This window comes from Poecilia reticulata, chromosome 16 (assembly GCF_904066995.2).
Source record: "Poecilia reticulata chromosome 16, P_reticulata-male-v2, whole genome shotgun sequence".
In the NCBI taxonomy this organism is placed as follows: Eukaryota; Metazoa; Chordata; class Actinopteri; order Cyprinodontiformes; family Poeciliidae; genus Poecilia; species Poecilia reticulata.
Genome location: NC_088845.1, coordinates 13,316,117 through 13,344,020, shown reverse-complemented (window position 1 = coordinate 13,344,020; position 27,904 = coordinate 13,316,117). Strand labels below are relative to the sequence as shown.

At 38.4% G+C, this 27,904-nt stretch overlaps 1 protein-coding gene across 2 annotated transcripts in view; it reads left to right on the top strand.

The window, feature by feature from the left end:
• clstn3 (calsyntenin 3) overlaps positions 1 to 26,942 on the top strand; it is a 39,261-nt gene extending 12,319 nt beyond the window's left edge. For both annotated transcript variants that reach the window (XM_008431401.3, XM_081616970.1), the window contains 14 exons: positions 583 to 732; positions 3,016 to 3,201; positions 3,851 to 4,138; positions 4,376 to 4,488; positions 8,190 to 8,349; positions 8,928 to 8,987; positions 9,103 to 9,251; positions 10,424 to 10,572; positions 17,959 to 18,185; positions 18,854 to 19,015; positions 20,076 to 20,221; positions 20,391 to 20,526; positions 23,615 to 23,799; positions 23,885 to 26,942. In XM_008431401.3, the coding sequence (XP_008429623.1) occupies positions 583 to 732; positions 3,016 to 3,201; positions 3,851 to 4,138; positions 4,376 to 4,488; positions 8,190 to 8,349; positions 8,928 to 8,987; positions 9,103 to 9,251; positions 10,424 to 10,572; positions 17,959 to 18,185; positions 18,854 to 19,015; positions 20,076 to 20,221; positions 20,391 to 20,526; positions 23,615 to 23,799; positions 23,885 to 24,037 (2,264 nt within the window). In that variant the 3' untranslated portion in view covers positions 24,038 to 26,942. The remainder of the gene's footprint in view (positions 1 to 582; positions 733 to 3,015; positions 3,202 to 3,850; positions 4,139 to 4,375; positions 4,489 to 8,189; positions 8,350 to 8,927; positions 8,988 to 9,102; positions 9,252 to 10,423; positions 10,573 to 17,958; positions 18,186 to 18,853; positions 19,016 to 20,075; positions 20,222 to 20,390; positions 20,527 to 23,614; positions 23,800 to 23,884) is intronic.
• Positions 26,943 to 27,904: the final 962 nt, after the last annotated feature.

Sequence of the window (27,904 nt, the reverse complement as noted above, 5' to 3'; positions counted from 1 at the left end):
GATTCTCTGTATTTACAGTCCAGTGTTGCACTCCGGGGGCTCAGTCCAGTAATGTGACCCAGCAGCTGAGGAGACCCTGTTATTGCATGACGCTGCAGAAAATGTCCAGATCTGGACATTTTCTGCATCCTGCAAAGGATGAGAAGCTTCTTTCTGTTTTCAGACAGCAGCACAGAGATCTATTGTTCCCATTGTGCTGCATGCTCTTTATTTTTGCATCTTTCTTGTGTTTCTCTTTGTTTCTCATCTCTTCATGTCAAAGCATCTTCTTTTCCCTACCTGCTGTTTGTCAAGCAGCATGCAGAGTGTTGTCAGCCCTTCACAGATACTCACTTTGTTCACGCTTATCTATAAAAGCAGGAAAAACCCGTTTGTTTTCATCCTGCTCGATGTTATTTATCTTCCTGTTTTTCGCCCTGAAAGCGGAGCTGAAAACCCTGTTTTGACTCAGTGCACATGTGGAGCTTCAGGAGGTTTTTCACTCAGTTGAATAAGCTTGTTGTTGGCGACTGGCCCTCCATTTCTATTTCTGTTTGTCTCATTATGTCATGTCCTCTCTTTCTTTGTCGTTGCGTCTCCTAGGTAACATTAAGAACACGGAGCCGTTGGATTCGAAGCGGCAGCGTGTTCACACCTTCTGGGTGACCGCTTTCGACTGTGGGAAGAATCGCGCTCAGGCTGATGCCCAGGTTGTCGTCACGGTCAAGCCGTCCTGCAAACCCGGCTGGATCGGTAATCAACGCCGCAGGCGGCTCTTTTTTTTGTGTCTCAGTTTTTATTCTGGACTAACTCTGCGGAGGCGTCAGACGTGTGATTTGGTTGTTTCATTCAGTGATTTTTGGATGAAATTTCCACTCTGAGTTAGAAATTGTGTGGGCAGCTATTCAGCTTAATCATGGTTGCATCATTAGATCGTGAGCTGCGTTGCAAATAGACCATTTTAAAGCTTAGTAATATTATAGGGAGGTAATTAAATTTAATATAACTCATTTGAATTTATCTGTATCATGACAATTCACTGCAAATGTTATCTGTTATAAATGGCCTCCAATCATGTGGAATCTAATTTGGATCAGATTCAGTTTAAATAAAATTTTAAATAATGATTAGAAAAAGAAAATAGCTGTCATTTTTAGTTCATTTTTATGCTCAAGTTGTACGGGTGGTGTAGACTTTTTATAACAGAGTGATTCTACATGTCCATAAACCAGGTGGTTTCAGCAAATTACAAAGATTTTTAAAAGCGCACAGCAAACAATGCAGCAATGCACTAATAACAGAAAGTATAAATTGTATTTCTAAATACTTAAGTATCTTCAAACAGCACTTTAACTTGAGTAAACTTTAGACCCAGCAGGTTGTACCTGTAGTTGAGTAAGATTTGACCATGAGTATCAATATTTTACTAGAGTGAGTGGAGTACTTTGTCCACCAGGCATCTATCTACAGAAGCCCAGTCAGTTGCTTTGAATCACTAACTTTATAGGAATCAGTCATCTTGTGAGCATGTGGCAACAGCCACATGCTGTTGCCAATAATTCAAACAGGGAAAAACGTGCAGAAGAACCAGGTTGAGCATGATTGGCCAATTAGTGAGACCCAGCAGGAAGAGAGGATAAAAAATCCTAAACACTGAAACACTGAGGTAAAAGTAGAAAACTAAGGTTGCATTCACACCAACCCTGCTTAGTCCACTTTATTCGCATTCTGGTTTTTTGGCTAGAAAGTCTGGTTCATTTAGGGAGGTGTGAATAAACAATTGAATTCTGACGTAGACCAAAATACTGAATTCTGGTCCGCCTAAAAATCCAGGTCTCTGTTCGATTAAAGAGAACTGTGTCATGGTTCAAATGCCGATGTGGATTCAAGCTGACCAGAGAGCGCTCCAAAAGCAGGTAGTGAACTGTAACACTGGGGCATTCTGGGTAAATACAACCAAACTAAGACAATAGTCATTTCTTCTTTTAAGTCAGAAGAAATGACTCAAAAATCCTACAACCTCTAAAGTCTGGCTGCATTTTATTTTTATTTACATTTTGTGAAGAAGGAAGTTGATCTCTTCTTCAGAGGTTTTTGTGTCATGTCCTTATGTGGTTCTTGGTGCAGCGCCCCCACAGGCGAGGAGGTGAACAGGTTTTAGTTTGGATCCTTTGATGCAGATCAGTGTGAAAACAAACCACAACGGCTGAAAATGCAACAAACGTTGTCAGGAGTGAAAACATCCTAAGAGTTAATGGCATTAGCAGCACCTTCAATAGTTTGGCCCAGAAAAAGATATTTAACACTAAATTTCTGAACCAGGAGTTCTTTCTATGGAAACACACTCAGCCAATGGCAGCAGCACCTATGTTGATGGGTGAGTCCAGCTGAAAAACACTGGCAAACAATGAAACCTGCACCTGGAAGACTTTCTATTAAGAAAGAGAATACTTAAAGGAAGTGGTTGCAGTTTCTTTTTGAAAAGCTTTGATCCAGAAAGAGATTTAAACTCAGAATCACTAAGTGCCTTTTTTAGAATGAAAGAACGGAGAGAGTATAAAGCCGATTTCAGCAACACCTCAATTGATGATCCACTCTAAGCTGGAGGTCAGACATACTTTGCATAAGAACAAACAGACAGAAAGTTATAAATCTTGAATACAGCATTCTTGTAAACTCGCACAGACCAAAGAGACCAATGTACCCCATGCAGCATCTGTCAGTATGTGTTTGATATGAAGGATGAGGGAAATATCTTGTTTATCTTGCAAAACTCCACCAGATTGTTGTTAAAAGAAGAGGTGATGAAATTCATCGCAATGCAAAAGATTCGGCAAAGCTGTCCTGATTTTTAAAACGAGCTAATATTTTTTAAATCTTTGATATCTTGTCATTCTGTTATTTTTATTTTATTGCAGTTTTTACATTTGCTGTCTGTTTTTAGGCATTGTCATTTGATTGATCTCCCATCCGGTTTAATATCAGAGTTGTGTGTTAAAATGTAAAGTTCTGATTCGGTTTTTTCTTTCTTTAAAGGATGGACGAAACGTGTGGAGTACACACCCGGGTCAGGCAGCATCCCGCTGTTCCCCAGCCTGCATCTGGAGACTTGTGAGGAAACGGTGTGGAACATCCAGGCCACCGTAGAGCTCCAGACCGGCCATATTGGGAAGGGCTGTGACAGAGACAGCTACTCTGACCGCTCTGTTCGGCGACTGTGTGGTAAGTTTTGACTTTAGATGCAAAAATCATATTCAACTGGAAGTTAATATTGGTTTATTTCACATTTTGAACGTTTTTGTACTTCCATTTGGATCTCTAAAACAGCCAAAGTGCTTAAAAAACATACAGTTTATTTTTTGGTTTCTTGAAAATGAGCCATTTCAAAAATCTCTATTATGTAACGTCAGGGTCTGCGCCTCACCTAGCAAACTCGGAGGAGGCCTGGCCCGTTACTTAGCAACCCCACCGGAACTCCACCCGTCACTTAGCAACCCCAGCAGAGCTCTAGCACCTCTGGTCAGCTGGTTTTTACTGCAATGGCTGCTGGAAAAGACTCTCCTTCAGCTTTTCAAAGATGTATAATTGCAGATTTTGTTGCAGCCATTGTCACATGCGAGTGTAAACGTTGAGTTGGGGGCGTGGCCAGCAGCAGCTTATTTGGATTTAAAGTAACAAGAGATTCATTCTGACAGGAATGAAAGGGGTAGAATCGACCAGATTATTATCTCATTATCTAAGAATGATTTGTGAAAACAATTTAATGAACATCCTAACCTGTTCAAGGAAGCATAACAGGTCACCTTTAACTATAGAAGGAAAAAGAAATAACAGTCAAATTCTATTGAGTTGTTTTCTATTTTTTGATTAGGTGCCGTCAGGGGCGAAGTCGATCTTCTCCCACCTCCATCTCCGTCAGCCAACTGGACCTCAGCTCTGCCCACTCTCCCTTCTTCCGATTCTTCTCTGGTCTTCTCTTTCAACGGGTCGAATCATGTGGCAGTGGTTCCTGACTCGGTTGTGTCCGCTCTGTCGGGCGACCACTTCACCCTGCAGCTGTGGATGCGTCGGGGCGGCGCCAACATCCAGCCTTCCGCCACTCAGTCCAGAGGAAATCGCAAAGAGGAGGAGACTATTGTGTGCAGCACCGTAAAGAACGGTTCGTTTAATCTCTGGGATTTGTTGTGGTTTTGAAGGTTTAACCGGGAAAGCTACTACATCTAGCCACAGCTCCAAAAAGTGTCACTCATGTTCGATTTACATAAACAACCCACGCTCAACCACCTTTTCTTCTGCATAGAAATTCTCACGATTCAGCTCTAAATCGAGTCAGTTCTTTTCTTTATTCCCCAAGCAATAGATCCAACAATTATCTTCTTCCTCCTCTGTTGTACAGATGACTCCTACTCCCATTATTCGCTCTCCGTCCATGGCTGCCGCCTCTCCCTCTTCTACTGGCCCGATGTCTCGGCCGCACGGCCCGTCAAGTTCCTCTGGAAGCTGGAGCAGGTCCTGGAAAAACCTTTATTTTTAATTGCATTTCTATCTTTCTGACTGAATTTGAGGAAGTTTAGTAGTTTGTTTCCTTTCTGCAGCACGCTTAATGTATAATCTTTGATGCTACATAGTGCAGTATGAAGATAGAGCCTGTTTTTTCTCTTATCTGTAAAGCTTTTTATAGAGTAACTGCCTAATTTAAACGGTTCATGCTGTGTGTATCATCCATCTTTTGAAGCTGTAGTCTGACTAACGGATTGTGCAATTATCTACCTGTGAAAGGATAATAGAAGCCAAGATAGAATTCAATTTGTGCATCGACCATGAAGCTTTTTCTTCCGTTTTTAACATTCATTCTCAGCTGGATATAAAGAAGATATTTGCTTTTAGTTTCCAATTTCATTACCTTACACATATTCCTCATCACCAGATGAGAGCCGTCAGCAGTTTTCGCCGTGATTAATAATTTCCCTTATGTATGTAAAAATAGCTGCATTGAGAAGGGATGAAGCTCTCATCTGATAAAATAATGATTGCCATGCTAATTGTATCTATTTCTTTATTCATAACTACATCTTATAAACGGAGAATAGTACAAAGACATGCAAACAACAACTAATAATCAAGCAGCAAGTGCAATCAGCAATCAAACTAATTTTCGATTAATTTATTTAATATGTGTACTGTTTGCAAATCTGACTGGCATTTTTAAAGATTTCATTTTTACAACATTTTTAAGGGATGATTAAGTTTTAACGTACATCTATTCCTCAAAATATTTGACCATATCTATTTGTCAAGCAGTTGCCCATGTTTATTATTAGCTTTGGTAAAAAGCCTTAAATTCATCTTTTACTGCAGTAAAATAACTGGAAAATGTATAAAAATTTACCCTTTAATTTTAGTTAATTTATTAAGTGTGTCTACAAAATACTTGTTTTTAATCAAATTTCTGGGGGCACATTTATTGATATCTTGATTCCTTGACTTTCTGTTCACAGGGAGCATAAATATGTGACTTAGAGGTTTATCTTCTCATAAAACACATTGAGCTGGTTGGTGAGGAAAGTCAAATAATCTCCAAATCTCATTGCTCAAATCCTTATAAGAACCCTTTATTATTTATTACACATCAACCGATTTGCCCTACCATCACAAAAGTCAACATGTGGATTTTGCTAAACTGGAACTGACTGGTTTGGTTGGATGCGACTAAAATCGAACTTTTGGGCACAAACAAAGATATGTTGAGTCCACAAAAATTGTACTGAAGTAAGAGTAGCACTGCTTCAACTTATTTTTACTCAAATAAAAGTAAAAAGTACTCAAGTAAAAGTAAACAGTATTTGGTAGAACATCTACTTAAGTAACTGTTCAGAGCATCCAATTCAAAATTTTGCATTGATGTCATCAGACAGACAGAAAAAATAAAGTTTTGTGAAAATTGTGGTGTTTTAAAGATTAATATTAATACAAATAAAGAACATAATCATAACATAACACATTTTAAACAGCAAAGACTCTTTTCAAAGTAAATATTTTCCATAATTTTATAATGTAAAACGTATGAAATCAGTTCTGTAGGTCTGCGTCACACATTTTTGGTTAATGTGTTTGTACTTCTTTCAATGAAGTTACTCATAAGGGGGAGAGTATCCAGACGTTTCACTCAAGTAAGAGTAGCGATAGCTTATAATAAAATGACTCAAGTAAAAATAAAAAGCATGGTGTAAAAGTTAGTCAAGTAAATATAGCTCTGGTATGAAACATAAGATGGAAACAGTTAAAGCCAGATATTTACATAGGCTATCTAAAAGAAAAAAAGCTACGGTTTCACGTAAATTGGCATAATAGAGCCCAGGACTCTAGAGTCGGGGTGTCAGTCTCCAGTTCTCCAAGTCAAAACTAGAAGTTGACTTCAGAAAAATGATAACAGTTTTTCTCACAGTGTTTTTGTGTTGTTTTTTTTAACACTTTGATGCATGACTGCTTGTTTTTTGGGGATGTAGGGTTGTTTTGTCTGAAGCTTTGGTCTCAGACAGACTGAAGTTGCTCAGATTAAAGAAGCTGAGCTGATATAGCAGAGATTTGTTAAAGCCTTCTGTCTGAGCTGCGTTATCTTGTTACCTCAGTCTTTCTCTCCTCTACCCCCACCCTTATCTCTATAATTCCCTTGCCATTTTTTCAGTGCTTTTGCGTTTGTTTATATAGAGAAACCTAAAACAAGGACAATTGAGAGCAAAGGAAATGTTCACTAAAATGTGGAAAGTGTATTTAAGCAAGTATTTTACTTGCAGATAATTTCTTACTTGGCTTTTGAACAAAAGTAAATGCCTTATTTTGCCGCAGTTAAAATAAGGCAAAATATTGCCTTATGATCTTTCAATTGACTCAGTGCTTTTTGTAGTTCCTAAAGTGATTTTTATTATGAGTCCTTGAAGCTTTGTAAAGACTTTTAATATTTTTTAATGAATTTTTGCTGCTTTTCCTCTTGTCTTCTCTACTCTAGTCCTGTTTCTAACCTTGGCAGTGTGTTGTACAGTGAGTGCCTAAATAAATGAGGAAAGTCGATCAAGACAAAGAAGTGTCAGCGCTTAAAAACAATGTCCAGCAGATGAACAGTTCAAGAAAGCTGTCTTGTCACACTGTTGCCTATCTTTCATTTCAGAGGTGTACAGAGATATGCTACTTTATGTAAATAAATATACTGTAGCTTTTCTCCACATCTAGTCTTGTAATAAGCACAGCAAGAACTCAGGCTAGAGACAGCATATTAACTTAGTTCACATTTCCACTGCTTCGGTTTCAGCAAATGCTACAGAAATGTCTCTAATCTCTAGCTATGCTACACAGAAGCTTTGTCTGTATAGCATAGCAGACATCATAACAGAGTGCTCCAACAACAACCACAAATGAGTGAAACCAACTGAGCGCTGCATTTTGCATCACTCACATCGGCATGCCAACTGCTCGAAGTGTCTCCAACTGATAACTTGACAATTTTCCCGATTCTTCCTGTAATCATTAATTTTTTGCTTTTCTTCAACACCACTAGATCAGTTCTTCTGTGTTTCTTTTTTGCATATAATTGGAGAAACATAAATAAATTTAATTGAATTTAATGATATTTACATGAAATTAAATTTACATTGATATTTAGATATTACTTTTGGGCACATAAAAGCAAGAGGGTTATTCAACTTGCAAGTGTTTCAGGAAACATTTTCATTCAGGTAACTTCTTTGAAAAAATATTTTTGACCTCAGCATTCAGCTGTGCTTGCTGTACCATGTTTAGCATTAAGATGCTATTTTGAATAACTTCATTTAGCGGAACTTGAACACAACAACAATCTTTTCCAGTGTCCCATCAGACCCATCAGTTTTTTGAAGGAAAAATTAACCCCAAGTTGCCCAATGGAAGTGGAATCATTACTGTTTGTGTGTCGGATTTATGGCCATACCAGAAACACAATACAAATGTCACAGGACTTTTGTATCTTAAAAAATGTGACTAATTGTGATGTAATTAAGAAATTAAAATTAATATGTTAAAGTCCCAGCCCTCATAAAAATACAGCTGCCCAGAAGACGTTTTTCATTTTTGTCCTGCAGGTTGTCTTACTTTTCCTAAAATTAAAATTAAAAAAGCTTAGATGTTTCCTCAGGGTTTTCTGAAGCTCTTGTTTTTCCTGTATTATATTCGTCCAACAGGTGTGTGACAGCGAATGGCATCATCTGTCCCTCAGTGTCCAGTTCCCATCAGTGACACTGTATGTGGACGGCGTCACCTTTGACCCTGCCCTCATCCATGACAACGGCGCCATCCCGAACCCCGCGCCCCGTCAGAGGATGCTCATCGGCGCCTGCTGGGGTTCGTATTTTCATTTTTAATTTCATCCGAAGCTGAAATGTCATTTTAACAAATATCACCACCAAAGGTAGCCAGCTGCGCCTCATGACGCACCGTGAGGACACACTACATCACGCTCCTCATTTTACTCAGTGTGGCTGCTGTGTCTTGTCTTTAAGGCCTAATAATATAAATGAGTTATCAATTATTTAGAGCAGCAGAACAACACAGGGGGCAGGCAGCTCAGAGACACTTAAAGCAGAACCGCTCGTTAAAATGGGAAGCTCTGGCAGCCAATTACCATAGAAAAGACACACACACACATACTCACGTTCAGTGTTTCATCCACTGTGTCTGCTGCCTGCGTGGTGGCAGCTGCTGCCAGATAATGAGGAGACGTTGCATTTTTGAAGATCCACTATAGTTTTCTCACTTCTGCATGCTTGTGGTATTTATTTATAGTCTGTTTCTGTATTTTTCCTGCTTTCTGTGTATCTTTGCACCCTTTGTCTGTTTGCACCACGTTCCATTGAAGTGTCTGTCTCAGTACGGCTTATTGTTTTCTGTTTTGCTGCCTCTCTCTGTGGTTTTCCCAACAGAACTCGAAGAGAAGCAGAAGGAGATACTAAACAACACAATCCCAGAGGGAAAAGACTCAGGTGACCTCCCTTGTTTCAAAGAAACGCTCAGCTGATTGTCTTTCTTGTTGCTGATGCAACAACAAAGTGCAAATTACAAGCTGGTGAGACAATATCACGTGTTTGTGCACTTTAGTGAAGTTTGTGGGTGGTTACCACGGCCTGCTGTCAGGGGTGACGGTGCGTCCTGGCAGCGTGGAGCCGCACAGTGTGGTGGAGTGCTTGTATGCCTGCAGGGAGGGGCTGGACTTCGGAGACCTGGAGACTCTGGGTTCTGGGATGAAGGTAACGCCTCAGGAGAGCTGCAGGTGTTTGCTGCTGCAGGCGGTGGTGAACATACGAAATGCCTGAATTTCTACTGACATATTTTCTACTTTTGTTTGGATTAAACCATAAAAAAGAGTTGATTTTAAAATTTAGGTAACCTATTATGCTTCCTTGAACATGTTAGGATATGTCAGTAGAATACACGAAACATGATCATTACATTTTTTGCACAAAATCGTTCTTAGAAAATCAGATTTTAGTCTGGTCATTTCTACTTATATTGAGCTATCAGAAGGAACTGTTTCGACTTATCAAATAAGTTGCAACTCAACGTTTACACGTTCAAATGAAAATGTCTGGAAACTGCAAATTATGCTACTGTACATCTTTGAAAAGCAGAAGTAGAGGTGTCTGCACAACCAACAAGAATGCAACAAGTGGTTTCTGCAACAAAAACTGAATCAGTCTTTTCCAGCAGCCATTGTACAGAGTATACAGTGTTAAAACCAGCTGACCAAATGTGCTAGTGCTCCACTTGGGTTGCTAGTTGACAAGGCTAGGCTTGGCTTGGGTTGCTAGGTAATGGCCCGTTCAATGTGACTTAACAATCTGGAGGTTTTTGAAACAACTAATTTTCCAGACACCAAAAATCATTAACTTATTGTCAAAACACAGCTTGGTGGATTTTTTTCACTGTGTATTTTCCATAGTACCCATAATCCAGAAGTACACTATTACAGCAAATTATGGGAGAACAATTCAAAGTTTTAGAGATTTTCATGCCTCTTTGCTGTGTGTCTCACTGATAGACTATGAGGTTACTGATGACTTCAAGGGTGCTGCTTCCACTGGATTTTATTTATGGGGTATTGGAGTAAATGTAGCTGTACAGAAATACTCTCTAAGCTTCTCCTATTTTTATTTGTGAAAGATTATAGAAAGCTATATATAATTTTCATTTTCTTCATAGTTATTTTCTACTTTCTGTTGGCCTTTGAAATAAAATCCACTGAAAAATAAATGGGATTTTGTGGTTGTGATGTGTCAAAATCTGAGGATGTGAATACATTTCCAAGGCTCTGCATGTTCAATTTTTGTGTCGCTTTGAATTAACCTGAAGGTTAAAAGTCTAATTTGATTTCACAGAGGGGCAACTTGTATGGTAAAATGTCGATTACTTGTCCTTCCAGGTCCATGTGAACCCCAGTCAGTCGGTGCTGGTGCTGGAGGGAGACGACATCGAGAGCTTCAACCGAGCCGTTCAGCAGGTCACCTACAGAAACTCGCTTCGCTTCGCCACCCCTGGAGTCCGACCTCTCAAGCTCACCACTTCCCTCAGGTAGAAGAACGTTAATAAAAACGTTCTATGAAATCTAAATCATTTGCAGCACCACAGAAAATTTAAAACGACATATCTTCTCCCAAGAAAAACTGAATGTAGCCGGGAAATTTGATGATAAACGAATATTTAATTTAACTGTAAAAAGGAAACCTTTGATCCCTGAGTTTTCTTAATGCGTAAGGCGAAAAGATAAAAGCAATATGTCAAATATAAATGCCTATGAAAGACAGAGTCATGCAGTGACCTTTAAAGAGCTTTATAAAGAGGTCAAAGTAGAGCACAAACAACGCACCAACAAAATTTACATCAACATCAGCGAAATAAAGACAAATTGTTCCAGGTTATAAGTGAAAGTGAAATATTGAAGATGTTAGAGATCTTACATTTTAAACAAGATATTTACACACATTTCACAAAAACAATTTTTTTCTCACTGTCAATAAATTCAACTAAAGACTTCCTTTACCAAAATTATTTCCACTTGAATATCAAAATAATGACAGGGATAAATGTTAATTACTTTCTTCAGATTGAGAAATTTGCGTACACTAAGTTCACTATGCCTTCAAACAGTTTGATACAAAGTCATGACTTTGTCCACGTTGAATAAGTAAATTAGTTTTAATTTACGCAGAATATGGACAGAAACATAAAATACTGACAGCCAACTATCATTTAACCGGAGCTATTGTTGAGCAAATTAACAAGAGAATCTGTCTGTTTACATTTGACTTTTTCTTGATTAGAAATCACACATTATCTAAAGTGTCTGAATTTATGATATAATGAAGTGTAGTCACATCATAAGTACAAAAACAAGTGAAGTGCTTAAATAGTCACAATTGTCACTTTTTGTGTCTTAAGCAGCAACAAGAAAAGCTCAAGCTAGCTGAAGCACAGGAGAAAAACCTCCACAATATATGGTTAGGGATAGGAACACAAATTACTTCTAAAATCAGCTAAATATGTTAAATAAATTTAAATTATTTTGGAATTGAAACATAAATATGCTTTTTTTTTTTTTAAAGCTGGGAACAAAGAAGAAGCAAATGTTCACCAGTGTTGGCAGATCTTGTGAGAAACAAGCAACCAGCTCTATGGAGACAATCGAGCGAAACACTCAACACAACTTATTGTGTAAAATAGAGGCTGTTTGGCACAAATATATGCACTTACTATGACAATATACATTAGCAACAGTAAAATTATTCTAAACACTTTTATGATAACAATTTTAAATAGTATAAATTATTTGAATAATTTATGCTTTTAAAGTGCATTTTGCAGACACATCACATTGAACAGAAAGGTGCCGTTTTTATTTACCCATATATATTTTTTAGAGATGTGCCGATCAGGTTTTTTCCTGTCGATACCGATTCCGATCACCCATGAGGGCCGATTGACGATACCGATCACCGATACTGATCACATAATTATTATTATTTTTTATCATAAACACTACCGGTTACATTATGTGGAAAAAGGAACCATGAATTCACCTTAATTTAGACAAAAACTTGTTTTTAATAACTTTTTCCAAGAAGAAAACTAAACTAAACAGGCATTGGGCAAATTGTACTGCTATCGGTAATACTATCTTTAACAGACTGATAACATATGAAGGCTCTGAAGAGGCTAAATAATGCAAAGAGCCAAAATAAAACCTCTCAACATTGCCAAAAAATTCAAGTATAAAACTTAACATTCAAAGTCAAATACAGGATCTATTACAACAAACAATCCAGAGTTACTGAATGAAAACTTCCTGATAGCATGGCGGCTAGCTGATTACTGCTAGTTCTGATTGGCTGTTTCTGACTGAGCGGAGTAATTATGCAGAACAGGGAGGAGATCAATTATTTTTTTTAGAGATTATCTGTCTCATGTTAGGACAGCGAAAGTTTTAATATGTATATTTTTAGGTTAGATGCTGCAGCTTTAAACAGAGGTTCGGTGTGAGAGTCACTACCAGGTGGAGCAGAAGCGGCGCTCCGTCTGTCAAATATTACTACCTGTAGCGCGTAGCAGCAGTTCAACAGCGAGAGCAGAACCAGCGTCTTACATCGCAGCTCGAAAACTTAAATAATTTTTCAGGTTATTTGTTTAGCTTTCTGACCGTCATGCTAATCTGGGTGAGTGTTTGTAGCTGTGCGCTGCTTTACCTGCTATCTGATCTTCCATATGTCTTTTTTACTGCAGTGAGCTTTGATGTAGCCAAACTCTGTCAAGTATGGCATTGTTTTTATGTCGTATTAGCTTCGTTGTGTTGATGCATTTTGATGTGCTTCAATTTTCCGCCCTAACACGCAAACCTCCCCTTTCACTCAGTGCGTTATAGTTACACATCGCCTAGGATTTGTTGCTGCGCGTTTGCGCAGTGTGAAGGAAAGAGGAGACCAGCTGCACAGGCAGGCTGCGAAATGAGATGCAGGTGATCGGTATCGGCAACAAGAGACCGTGATCGGCGATCACCAATCATACACTTTTTCACGGAAATCAGCCGATTATGATCAGTGGCCGATCGATCGGCACACCTCTAATAATTTTTGCTTCTTAGCTTGGTGGGCACGTATTTCTTGAAGCAATATGTCTCAATGCAACATGCCTTTGAGACGTGTCAGTACGCTCTCTTTCCCTCGCTATTTATTATATTTTTTCCACTTACTGCGACTCGTTCTCACGCTGTCTCATCACTCGTGTGCCTGTCACTCTGGGCTCTTGGGATATGCCGAGTCAATTCAGGCAGGCGCAATAACCAGGAAATGCGGGCGTGGAAGAGACAACCAAATTGCTCTTGTTTGCTTTGTTGTGGGGTGCTGGTGCAGGTTTTTATGTGTTTTTCTCAGAAAGAAAGCCAAGGCCAGATAAGCATCCTCACATTCAAAAACAAGCCCAAAACACCAGCAACTCATGAGATTTACAAGCAACTTTAGAAAAAGATAAGCCCAAAGTTGCTAATAATAAGCTGACCTTGAAAGTTGGTGAAGTCGCATGGAGCCACTAACGGCAGCCAGGTTGATTTATCTGTGTAAAATGTATGTTATGCATTTTATTTAGAGTGTAATTAGGGCAAAAGAAAGGAAGAGCGCCTGATTCTCTCAGAGTTGCATTTTTCCATTGAATGGGCAGTCGGCCTCAGCACAGATCTGATGAAAAGATTCACTAATAGTTTAATTAAATACCAAACATTTACTTTTCCTCAGCTGTCAAAATAAATGACCCCTTTGTGTGTTGCACTGCTGCTTCTTCGCTTCACACTGAGTCCATCTAAAGCGGACCTTGACTCGGCTGAGATAATGACTTGTGTGCAGTAAAGGTCGAACAGAGATATATACTAGCAGAAGATAACAAAGAATATCTGACCTCTCTGGTTTGCCTTCAAGTAACTTTATCTTTGACAGTCAGCAGCAGGTGGAGCCTGTTTATGAATTAAGGTGAATGTGTGTTAAAGTTAAATAATAAATCATTTATCTTTACATTTCTATGGACTTTTAGCTTTAATGTCTAAAATGAAAGAAAGTTTTCCTTATTTATATATTTATGGTTGTTATTTATTTGTGTTGCTATGCCAACTAAAAACCCCCTACATATCAAATTTGTGTGCTAAATACATAATTGATCAAATACTGCATGAGCTTCCAATCATCTGCTGCTTCTAGCTCACATTGCACATTTTGTGTATACTGAGCCAGCCCAAGGCACATGTGAGCTAAGCGGCTGCCTGGGGCCCAAAAGCATCATTCAATTTTACTCCATAGTGATAGATTGCACATTTTACGCATCTCTTCCAAATTTTACAAACAAAATATATTAAACCTGCTAACTTGTTTACTGTTAATTCAGTGTTTGTCTGCAAACGTTACTTCCAATAGTTAAATTAACATGTCACACTTAAATACCACTTTGCATTTCAAAATGTGAATAAATTAGAGCATCTTTTCTTGCTTGCTACTCCTGTGAGGTTAAAATGAAAGGCTATAATGACACCGGTAGGATGTCAGATAATTGCACATTACGCTAAATAGTAGTAGGTATGTTACACAAATGGAGTTGCCAAAGAATAATGAAGTATCTGGTGTTGACATGTTGGAATGGGGGCCTCAAATTAAAATTTGCTTTGGACGGTGAAAAGGCTTGGGCCGGCCCTGACTGCACATAAACATTGAGAGACTGTGCAAATCCGTATCCTGTTCCAGCTGTTTTTTTTTTTTTAACTTTACAGATGTTTTACTGACTGTACATGTGGAGAAACTTATTATATTAGCTATTTTTCTCTAGTTTTAGAGTCTGAAGTGTGAGTTTTTATGATTGGGGGATGGGATGTGGCAGCAAAGTTCATGAGAGAATCTGAACGAAGGAAAAACTTTTCCCGAGCTTCTGCTGCTTCCCTGTAGGGCACAGCCAGCCGGCACTTTCACTAGCAGCCTGTGCAGATATTTTCACTGCTATCTTTAGACATGAATGTTTTAGTCGCATGTTTTTATAAGATTAAGATGATTATGAAGCCATGCATCAAGCTGAGGGCTTTTTTTATCTGACAATTTAAAGATCTCAGGGATTCAAGGGCATGGACAGATTTTTTTCCCCCTCTTCGCTTTCTGCTCAAGGAGAGTACTTTTTTTTTTTCTTCACTTTGCCATGTTTTACTGCGTGTGTAAAGCTTAGACTGATTTGAGCCCAGGAGTCAACCAGATGGCTGAACAGCAGGCCCTTCTGGAGAGGCCGATAGAAGCAGCTGCTTACTCTGATAGTGGATATATAGCACACACACTCACACCACTTAATCAGCTTAATACCCTTTCACATATGATGGTGAATTTTAGGGCAAACTGGTAAAGAAATTGTAGCAATTTGTCATTGACTCAGTGTTTTTCTCTTCTTCCTGCAGGAAAATTACATTTTATGCAACAGAAATGTTTGCATATTTGTTATTTTCAGCATCACAACAGATAAACGGCGACGTGGTCACAGTGGAAAAGCAGAGTAGGGGAATAGGTTGTTTTTTTAATACTCTGCCTTGCTTTCTGCAGCTATTCTGCTTGGAGTTAAATCCTAACATCAAGGTGACACTGTTTAACCAGTAAAATAAAACCAACACTGATAAACTGTGAGGATTTCGTTTAGCATGTCACACACTCTGCTTAAAGATGTTGGTGCACATGGGAAGAGGAGGAGTGAGCTGTCAGAGACGCTTGCCTAAAGTCATGTTCAGCACCGATTTGATCTCCTCCCCATAAGCCTCTGGGCTTTTTAAAAATTAAAGCCAAAGAAAGATTCCCAAATTTAGTCGGTATTCGCTGCAGCATCCGGAAAACCGAAACGCACAACAGTAGATTCACTGATATGTTTGGTTTAATTTTAAAGGCTGACAAATTGTCTTCCCCTTATCACCAGACCATAAGGAGCTATAAATGAACAAAAAATAAATAAATGAAGGTTTCTGTTTCTGCCACAATAATATGGTTAATTAAAGAATAAACAGTCTTATCATCATCATCATCATCCTTCTGGGTATATATAAACACTGTACACAGTTTAACCCAATCAGTCTCACTGGTTTTTAAAATATCTAAACTGTCTCTTTAGTGCCGAAAACATAAATTTCACCTTTTATTGAGTTAACTGCATTTGGAAAGAAGAGAAAATGTCTTGTATTTTAATAATTTACATAACTCGATCTGTTTGTCTTGTAAAATGTCTTGAGATGACGTGTTTTGAATTGCCGCTATATAAATAATACAAGCTGAATTTAAATAAACCTTGGAAATAACAAAAAACATAATCGCTGTACACTTGTTCCTGATTAACAAAATGCATGAATGTATGTAACCTTTTAGATTAAAAATCTCTTAATGCAAGAGATTTTTACCCGGTGCATGCTGGGTAAGACTGGGAGTAACACTGACAGGTACGAATCATAGCAACAACAACGTTTAAACGACGATTAACTGAAGTCCTGAAAGGGGTACGGGTGTTAATGTTTTTATCTTTTTTAATCTTTTTGTTTTTTCTCAAAATCTCTTTCTCTTTCTTACTGTTTATTCAATGTCACATGCTGTTTTTTTATTATGTAAAGCACTAAGAAATGCCTTGCTGCTGAAATGTGCTATACAAACAAAATTTGATTGATTGGTTGATTGATTGATTGATTGATTGATTGATTGATTGATTGATTGATTGATTGATTGATTGATTGATTGATTGAACATATATCAAAACCCAATTAAAATACAATACAGATAATAAACTAGGAAAAATAGCAAAAAGCAAACAGTCATAGCTGCAAACATAGGACTAAAATGCTACTAGGCCAAACATTTACAAAAATGTTTTTTAATAAACTGATAGTGACCTTAAATATATTAAAATAGACTATTTCCTTCAACTTTAAGTCTTGATAAATACAGAAAATAATAACTCCTGTCTATTGAGAGAGTTTATCAAAAGATAAAGGCTCTTTTATGCACTGTAAAAAAAAACAAAAAACATTACTAATTTATGGTCAAATATCAGCAGCTGTGGTTGTCAGAATCCTACTGTATAAATGTGGTAAAAGTCTGGCAATCACAGCTGGTAAATTAGCTGTAAATTAGAGACGTTTTTTTACAGTGTAGATGAGAACGTAAAGTTTCCAAGTGTATGTTTGGTTCCCAAATGTAAAGATGTGGATTATTATAACGGTCTAATTCAGATTTATATGACCTACTTTAATCTAAGAGAGGATAAAAACACACAAAATAAGAGAAATGTTTCAGAGCTGCCAAGCTAATCCACCAGCAACAGAGAATATTTACTACAACTTTACTTTTTACTTTTACTTAGGAGAAGCATTTCTACTCTCACTTCAGTAAAATTTCTGGATACTCTACACTCTGTGAGTGACTTCGCTGAATGAAGAACAAACAACTTGTTTTAATCAAAACTTCACCAGACACAAAAACACCTGCAGTTTTTGTTAAAGTTTCTTAAATTTTTAAAAATTAATTTGGAAAAATTTTTCTTTTTCCTGATTTTGCTATTTATTTATGTTTGATCAGTTACTCAGTACTGGAGTAGACTTTTAACAAAGTACTTTTTACTTCAGTAATTTTTGGATGGCTGCTTTTTACTTCAGGAAAAATGTGTTGAAGTAGTGCTACTCTTACATAAGTACATGTTTTGGGTACTCTACCCTCCTCTGGTAACATGTGATCTTATGTTTCCTGTCAAAATCCAAATTTGCGTTTGTGATGGTAGAACACAAACACTGAAATGTCCTACCGCAGTAAATATGTTATTTTAGTGTTAAACACATGTTTCAATACATTTAAATGGTTGATTGAATACTCCATTCAAAGGCTGTAAAATAACTCTGCTTTCTTGTTTGTAATTCTCTTGCAGGTGTTTCAATGAGGAAAGCTGCCTGTCACTGAAACAGCTGGAGGGATACCTGGTGGTTCTCCAGCCCGACGCCCCTCAGATCTCTCTGTCTGGGGTTGGCCCACATCTGGCCCGTCCGGCCCCTGAGTTTGAAGGACCCCGCGGCGTCCCCCTCTTCCCGGAGCTGCGGATCGTTTGCTCACTGTCACACGCTGTCAACACGGCTGCACAGGGCATGGAGGGCGGAGGTGAGCAAAGATATGGAGATTTAATGTTTATACCATGTTTTCCGCACTATAAGGCGCATCTAAAAATCTTCAATTTCCTCAAAAGCCGACAGTGCGCCTTATAATCCGGTGCACCTTATATATGGACCAATATTGAGCCACAACAAGTCTAGCAACTACGGTAAGCAGCCAGCCGCTGACCCCCGTAGAAGAAGAAGTGCGCGATGCATGCTGGGATAGTTGTCAGAACGCTGGTTTGTTAATAAAGTTTAATAATACATTTAAAGCCGGGGGGCGGAGGGGCAGGGGAAGAGAGACACAGACTGCGGCGGCAGCGTGTCGGTTGGTCTGTGTTACCCAGAAAGCAGTTGGGCACAATATCGCAACACCAACACCGTGAGTGAAACAATGATTGGGGCAGCCTGCTATGTAAAGTACTCGGGACCACTTCTTTACAAATGTGGATGTGTAATAATAGACTACAGAACAAATTGGCAACCCAAAATGAAGCGTCTATTCTATGCGCCTTATATATGAAAAAAGATTTAAAATAGGCCATTCATTGAAGGTGCGCCTTATAATGCTGTGCGCCTTATAGTGCAGAAAATACAGTAATTCTTGAAAAGTCTTTTAATTTCTTCTCAGAAACGTTTATGTTTGTTTTATTAATATTCTGCATCGCCTCTTAGCTCTGATGTCGGATGCCGTGGCTCACACTTTGGACGGATGTGAGGTGCAGCCGCTGGGAGAGGAGCTGAATCCAGAGCGGGAGGAGCTTCTGGTAGACATGGACGTTGTGCGAGAGCGAGGACTGGATATCATCAATACCACCGCTTACATCGCAATTACAGGTACCGCTGCTCTGCAGTACATTTTTTTAATTATTTTACCTTTATTGATTCACAAAGAAGATAATTTTACAAAGCATGTAGGAAGGCTGGACGGTATGGCTGAAAAACGTATTATGATATTTCATATCAGTCGAAGTTGATAACTGGCTAGGGGTAATTAATGATTAGTTTTTTGTTATAAATAACTGAAATACAGCCAGACTTTCCTGTTTTATTAAAAGTTTTTACTCCACAAAGTTGTCTTTTTATCATTATTTTTATTTTTTTTATTTTTAAGCCGTTACGAGGCACAGTGGTGAAACCTTAAACTACCACTGTGCCAGTTGGTCAACAAGTCGTAGCTAGGCAACCAAAGACTGAGTGAGTTGCTAGGCAACCAAAGAGTGGGCGAGCTGCTAGGCAACCAGAGAGAGAGTGAGTTAGTAGATGCCACTAACCCTGCTTAGTTTGCTGAGAGGTTGAGCGGTTAAACTCTTCCCTCTGCCTACATCTCCCAGAATACTGTGCGGTGAGCAGTGTGAAATGAAAACTGCGCATAAAACAGGAAAGGTCACACTGCCAGTTTGGCTGTATTCCAGATACTTAAAACAATAAACAAATCAATAATTATTAATATCGACTGAAATGAAATGCTTACATCTTGACCCGTTTTTCAGCCATATTGCCCAGTTCTAGCCCATTTTAACGCATCATTGTGCTCTATGTTAGTTTTCTAGCACACATTGTTTCATGTTCATGTTTCACTAATTAGGTGATTTCTGAAGGCATTTGGCTGTATTCAGAGTTTATATTTGGAAGCAAAATATGCTGAATACATACGCACACCACACTGACATTTTTTCAAGGAAAATCACCTTTACTTTCATTCATCTTCCAAGGCCTGGATTTGCTGCTTTGTGTTGCTCTGCTATGTAAAATCCCAGTAGAAAGTGAAAAGGTTCAGGGTGTATGAATGTTTTTGCAGGGCAGGATATTTTTTTCTCTTGTGACTGTCCAAACATATTCTCCCTGTCTTCCTTTTCTTGCCTCTGGGATCTTCTTTCCTATCCATCTCCTCCAGGTGCTGAATCCATCTCTGTGTACGAGGACGTCCTCCGCTCAGTCCGGTACCGCCTGGCCAAAGGCTCTGGCCGCTTCGAGAGGCGGTTCCGCCTGTCGTGCTCCGAGATGAATGGCAGATACACGAGCAATGAGTTGACTCTGGAGGTAGTGAGGAACATCACTCACACAACATCCATAACAGCTTTCAGATCTTAGCTTTGACCTTTCGAAGCATTTTTCCAACAAAAGCTGGAAAGCTGATGATAGTCTTATAATGAATGTTCTATATTAACTTTCTAAGTTGTAAAGTTTGTAACGTTTTCACTACTTTCAGGTGAACTTCCTCCACTCTTTGGAAAGCCTATACCACCCTTCCCACCTGCTGGCCTCACAGCAGCAGTTCCTCCATCCATCTCATCATTCTGGAGAGCTGAGTGGACACACCTTGCCGAACCCACACCGCAACTCAGGTAATATTCCCTTAACCGCCTGATTGACAACTCATTTCTTACCCTAAAAGCGTTCTTTAAACCTTCCATGATGTAGCAGGAAATTTATTAAAGTGACCTATTATGCTTCCTAGAATAGTTTAGTACATGTCTATGACCTATACAAAACACGTTCATTACCTTTTTTACACAAAATTATTCTTTGGTAATAAGATTTTAGTCTGGTCAGTTCTGGATATGTTAAGCTCTTCTCAGAATGAGCTGTTTATGGTGTCTTGTCACTTTAAATTGAAATAGGTTGCTGCTGGCCACACTTCCAAACTCTTGCACATGAAAATGGCTGAAAACAGAGACACAGTTATGCACACGTACATCTTTGAAAAGCAGAAGTGGAGCTTTCTGCACAACAAGCAAGAATGCAGCAAGTGGTTTCTGGATGGTAATTAGACATCAAAACACTTGTCTTTTCCAGCAGCCATTGGAAAAGACAAATGTGTAGCGGTAAAACCAGCTGACCAAATGTTAGGTGGGGTTGCTATGTGACGGACTGGGCTTTGCTGGTGTTGCTAGGTAACGGCACGTGCCTGCTGATTTGATGCATTACATTCTGAAGGTTTTTAAAACAAGTAATTTTCCAGACACCAAAAAACAGTAACTTATTGCCAGTCACCAGCTGGGTTCTTTCTAAGTGCTTGAGCTGTTTTTAGAGGCTATTGAGACGCAAATGGACGTACAAAAGCATGCAAAATATGAATTTTACATAATAGGTCTCTTTTAAATATCAACAAGTAAAATACAAGCTTTACTAAACAGAAAATGCTAATAAGAAATGTGTAGCGTAAATTAAAGATTGCTTTAGTTACAATCCCAGGCAGCTGGTTCAGCATTCATGAAAAAGTGGTGGTTGATCTTGTTATTGTTTTAAATGACTGACACAATAATACTCTGAAAATCAGCCAGAAAGATTTGACATTAGGCTGGGCCTCCATGCACGACTCCCAGGTGAGACATTGAGTGGATCGCAGAGGCCTGCAGAGGGCAGCCAGGCTTTCTGAACTGAATACCAAACAGTGAAACCCAAACTGAGATGCAGCTAAATCCTGGAGGTTGACAGAGGGTTTGGGTCAAACAGGTGAGCAGGCAGAGTTGCAGGAAGGCTTATTGATGACGGATTGAGCATCCTGACTGAGGCAAACGGCTGGTTCAGCTTTCAAACGCTGCAGAGCCAACACATATAGCAAAATGAGTGAAGAATCACTGGAATTTCTAAAAATGTAAACTGGTGAACAGATCAAAGCTGTTGTCAAGCACCTGCAAGTCAAAATGAGGAGCAGAGGAGGAATGCTGCAGGAGTTGGTTCGTATGTGGAGACAAAAGAGACACTCAGAGTGAACAACCAATAATGTAAAACCAAAGATTTAACATTAACGTTTTTCTCAATACTTAAAAATGTTAATGTTATTATAACAAAGTTGCTAAATTTCTACTGTTTATTTCTCTGTCTTGCCTTTCAGTGATGCAGCTAAATAATAATCAAATTAACTTTTCAGTCACATTTCATGTTGTCTAGATGGAAAGTTTTGCCTTTTTTCAATAAATGTTTTCTCAGAGGAACAGGCTGATAGTAGCAACATATCAATAAACATGTTTGACTTTCATTAAGATTGAATCAAGAAACAAAAGCATTTAATCTGTCCTGAATAGAGATAAAAGAACAAGTTGTCTCATGTTTAATGATCTCTCAGCTGGTTTATGGCCATCTAAAGAACTGGTCTATTAATACATCTTTAAACTTAAAGCATTTCCATAAACGTCTCTATGAGTCACCAGGATATTAATGGATCTGTTTCTATTCACAGGAATAGAAACCCTCATTTTGTGACATAGTTGGCAGTACCTTCTTGTGTTTGAGCTGAAATCTTAATAATGTAGATCCATTGAGGTAAATTTCATTCAGGTAATTTAAACCAGCAGGACAACTTTTCAGGCCTTTTGTTGATTGTACTGATGATACATTGACACGTGTATCTTATAAAGATCAGCAGCAGCCAGAAAATTAAAACCCCAGGAACATTTTCTCACATCATAACAATAAACTCTGATGTATTTTAATGTTGTGATAAACGAAGGGTTTGCAACCTGCGGCTCAAGAACCTTGAATGGCTCTTTGCATCTTCTGGTATAGGGTCTTATTAACTCTAGCTAAGAATGATTAAGAAACAACCATTTTTAATATACATAAACCAACAAATGTGGGTTTGAGCTGTTTTTGTTTTTCAAGATATACATCTATTGAATTTCCAATGAATGAATGACAGTAAAAGTGCCAGTAATGCTTTTTAAAATCTATTTTTCTTGCCAATTATTTACATAATTTTCTATCAATATCAACATTCCATAGAAGGAAATTTATTCAGCCTCTTTTTGCAGAAGTTTTATGTTTTTCTTTACTTAAAAACCTAAAAATAACAGCATTGCGTGTCGCAGTGGCTGCTGTCCAAAGTTTGTTTCCTTTTGCCGCGTGTTTTTCCCTCTTTCTCTCTGCCTTCTTTCTGTTGCATTACTGTAAAATAAAGTCCACTACAAATAAATAAATTTAAAAAATAGGAATAAATTGATGGTTCTTTTTTAAAAAGACATTTTTAATGTAGATGTCCACCAAGATGTCCGTTTTTTTATTGAAAAGGCCAAGTAACATTTGCAGCCTGAAATGTGTTTAATTAGCTGGACTGAGGGTAAAATTGGCTCTTAAGACAGTGAGGAGGTTGCAGTGTGGCATTTCCATTCATCGCCTTCAGATTCACTGTTTGTCTCTTAGTTGGCACGTCTACATAGATGCAACTTATTCTTTTTTGCCCACTCTCTTTCACACAAAACTCAAACTCGGTAAGATTGGATAGAGGACGTCTACAGTTTTCTGAACATACCTTTACTCATCTACCAAGTAGAGGACTACAAAGGACTGTTCTCTGCATTGTTCTTTTTTTAAATAGAGTTATCAGAATAAAGGGGTTAAATTTAAATACACACCACACTTTTCAGATGCTCATGTTCAAAACGTTTACAAAAGACATGGGGAATTATTACACTTTTTCTTCATTTCTTTTAGTGGTTCCAGGAGCAGCCACCGTCATCATTATGGTCTGTGTGGGCTTCCTTGTTGTCATGGTGATCCTCGGTGTCTTCCGAATTCGCTCGATCCATCGCCGAGGTGAAGGCTCCAGGGGCGGGGCTAAAGAGGGCAGCAACCAATGGGACGACTCGGCGCTCACCATCATCGTCAACCCAATGGAGGTAGAGATCATTTCCCGTTGATTGATGTCTGGATAAATCGATTTATTTTTTCGTTTATGCACTCCGCCCTCCTGTTTTCTCCCAGTCCTACGAATCCCGTATGGGCATTTCCGCCGACACGGAGGGCGATGGAGAGGAGGAGGAAGAGGAGGCAGCGGAGTCACCTGACGACGCAAGCGACGACCAGCGGATCATCATCAAGAAGGAGGGCAGAGACGGAAACGCCCGCCGCTACTGAGCCACATCTCTCCATAAATCAGCTCCCCAGTCACACACTCCGACACTTTTAATATCAAACTGACGCCACTAGTATAAGGAATGTATGCTTACAAACACTTCGCACAACACAATCACCGTAATACTCTTGACGCTCAAACGCCATATGTGACCTATAGCCGACAACAGGCTGTTGTTCTCCACTTAAATGTTCAATGGCACAATGTGTACAGTTAATGTAATTTACCCGCCTAAACAAACCCCCTCCACCAGAATCGTTTGTGGTGCACTCGTTCTAAAGCAGAAATCGGTGTCTGTATAGTGTAACGCTGGTTGAAAGGGACTGTTTAATCATCAAGAAAAATATTGATTGTATTCTATCCTTTGTTAATGAGAAGAATGAAGCAAAATGTCAGCTGGAACAAGGCTTTGAGTCGATCCTTAAGCAAAGACACAATCCTTGATCCCGACACATCTTTGAACCTCTTTGTTAGACTCAGAAAGTCTGTGCACAAGCTGTCCTCTCCCTCTCATCTCCTCTAACCACAGAGTGAAGGCAGTGAGATTAGACGCACTTAGCTATTCAAAGGAAACACCTCAATGTCCTTGCAGTTTCATTTCCATTTATGTAATAAAGTGGATCTGTAAGGTGCACACACCCCCGTTAAAACACATTTCAAAACTTTTTCTACCACCAAAGACATTTAAGCTGTAAAATTCAACTGAAAAACAAACAAGAAAGATGCAATAATCTCACTGCATAACTCCGGTTCCTGGAATCTAGGAGCGTCTTTTAATTTCAGTGCTTTCTGTGATGCTGAGAAATAAAATCCATCTTGATCTTCAGCTTTTCATCACACATGAAGATTTTGGATCAGAGCTGACTGCCATTTGGAAGAGTTTAAAAAGAATAGATCAGTCTCTCTAGATGAAAACCCCACAGCATTATGCTGCCTCCACCTGAGGTGGGTGGAGTACTCAAAAACTGTACTCAAGTAAGAGTAGTACCACTTCAACATATTTACTCCAGTAAAAGTAAAAAAAAGTAGCAGGAAACTACTCAAGAGTAAAATGGTATTTGGTAAAAATGCTACTCAAGTACTCAGTGTCATTTTTGGATTGAATATCTAAAAATTACATCAGCAAATAAACCAAAATATAAAGTTGTGTGGAAATGTTGGTATTTTAAAGATCAAACTGAAAATAATTCATATGAATATGATTACAAAATATCAAAATCAGGCACAAAACTTAATTTCCAAATTTATTTGATTAAATATAAACTTTAACAAAAACTGCAGGTCTGTGTCTGGTTAAATTTTGAAAGAAAGTTTGTTCTTCATTCAGGGAATTTACTCAGATTTGGTAGAGTATCCAAACAATTTACTCAAGTAAGAGTAAAGAATAGTAAAAATACTCCTAAAAGTACATTTTTGTCCAAAAAGTTACTGAGGTAAATGTAACTAGTTACTACCCAACTCTGGCCACCAATGAGCTGCTTTATAAAATACAAACTGTGGCTGTAACCAAGAGATAAAAATATCTTCTATTTTTTATTTATTTATGGTTAATTAGATCCACTGTAATTGAGGGTATGTGCATTAAACCTGAAATTGAAGCAACAAAAAAAAGACGTGTTGTTTCATGGTATGGGGATAAAACCATATTACTGCAGCTTTGTTGAATTTACAGAATAAATGTCACAGAGGTGAAGAATAATCTGAATTATAGGAGGGGATGTTCACCTATGAGATCCAGTGTAAGACTGGTTTACTTTGCAGTATTCTGTATTGATCTCCTGATAACCAACCACAGACCTCAACATCCAACACAAGCACTCCTGCTGCAATACTCCAAAATAAAAGCCCCTACGTGCAAAAATTGACGTCGTTAAAGTTTCAGCTTCAAACTGGAGTCTTTGCAGCGCTGCAGCTTGTGACACAAAATAAGAAAACAGCACCTTGACCTCTCTGACCTCCATATAAATGACTCTCATGTCACTGTTTCACTCGCTACACTGTACTGCAAACACAAACACACACAAGCACCATCCATGACCCCCACGACCCCTGCTGTTTCCAGAATGTCCGCTCAGCTTGGGCAGTTTTGATTGTATTGATTGTAATGAATTTTTCTGTACATACAACAATGACTATTGCGATATTATTGTTATTGCTGTTGTTCTTATCAATGCATTCACTCTTTCTCTTTTACTGCACATTTCTGAGAGGGAGCAGATTATGATTTATTTTTCCATTTAAGGAATCACCTTTCCAGAATCAGAAAATAGTATAATGATGATAGCTATAATAAAGAGTAGTATTAGTGATAAGGATGATCATCTTTGGCTTGATGAGTGTATCCTGATTTGTGTGTAATATTGTTGTAATTTAAGAATTTGCATCACCAAAAAAAAACAAAAAAACGGAGGGCACATTGTTGTGATATTTCAATATGTCTTGCTCATTTTCTTTCATCGGGGGATTTTATTTTTTGTCCACATTTAAAAATAAATTGTTTTTTGTTGTTTTGTTTTGGTGTTTTTCTGTTTCCTTCCCGCTCCATCTGTCATCTTTGGTTCAGTGAATGTACAACTGTGTGCTTCTCCTCACCTTCCCCTCCCTCCCAGCCTTTCTCCCCTCACCTCTCCCTCCGTGTCTCTTGCTGTCTGTCTGTGTAGCCTATTAATGTGCAGTGCTATAAGGCTCTCAGTGAAAAAATAAATAAAAGGCCTGTTGTTTTCGAGTGTCACGTTAAGAAGGAATAAAAATTGCATTGGTTAAAAACTTATATTATTACTATGTTACTATTTGAACATTACCTGTAATTAATGATACAATGCCGACATGGATTATGCTGAGTAATTGTTATTGAAAAGTGTCAGAAAACATTGCAAAATTCATAATAAAAACACTATATGACGCCTCCATGAGAAAGTTTTACTTTTTTATTTAAGGAGGGTCTAAAAAGATTTCAAAAGGCAACATTGAAGTAGATCCTGCTACTGCTCAGTCTTGTCTTTGTGCTGCCAATCATCCTTGAGAATGTGCTAATGGCGGAAAACTTCTGTCATCATCGGTGGCTACGCTAACTAGCCTTAGCATTCAAGGCAAGCTCTGCTGACAGGAAAACCCAGTAGTATAGTAAAAAACAAGAAAGAAAGCTGAAGGGAGGATTAGCAGCGTGCACACGTGGTGATTGACAACGCTAAGACTCTCATTTACTGTTTCCAGTTAGTGGGAGAAGGCAGAGCAACTATTTTTTTCAGATTATCTGTCTCATACTGTCACAACGTGGTGACAGTTTCAACAAATATGTAAAAAATATATTGTTCATAAAAGTTGCTGCTGCAGCTTTAAGGGGAATTAATAATTATGCAATATAAAGTGAATACTTAGTTAATTGAGCTCCGAATAATTCAGTAAAACAGTAATGTAACACTATACACCTGCTTTAGTCATACCTTCAAACAATTTCAAATAACCCATGACATGCAGACTGTTTGAATCCATTATGTTGCAATCCCAGATTCTAGATTTATCACAGCCTCAGCCTTTTTCATTTTTGGCACATCACGCTTCCTTAGACTCAAAGGTGGATTTGTCATGGAAGATCTAGTCTTCCTGTGCATCTGGGATAACTTTACGCCCATGCAGACAACCTGTTAGTATTTTGACACTGAGTTGATATATAACTTCCTTTTTGCATGTTTGTTTTACATTCCTTGGATTCAGTTTGTGCTGAAAAATAATGGTCTTGTAATATTTTCCCAAGCCAAGCTTAACAGATCTCTGCAGCATTTTGTCTGAGGATCTGGAAGTCATGTACATTTTACAGCAGTTTGAAGCTTTGACCTATACGCAAAAACATTTTCTTAAACTTTGTGAAT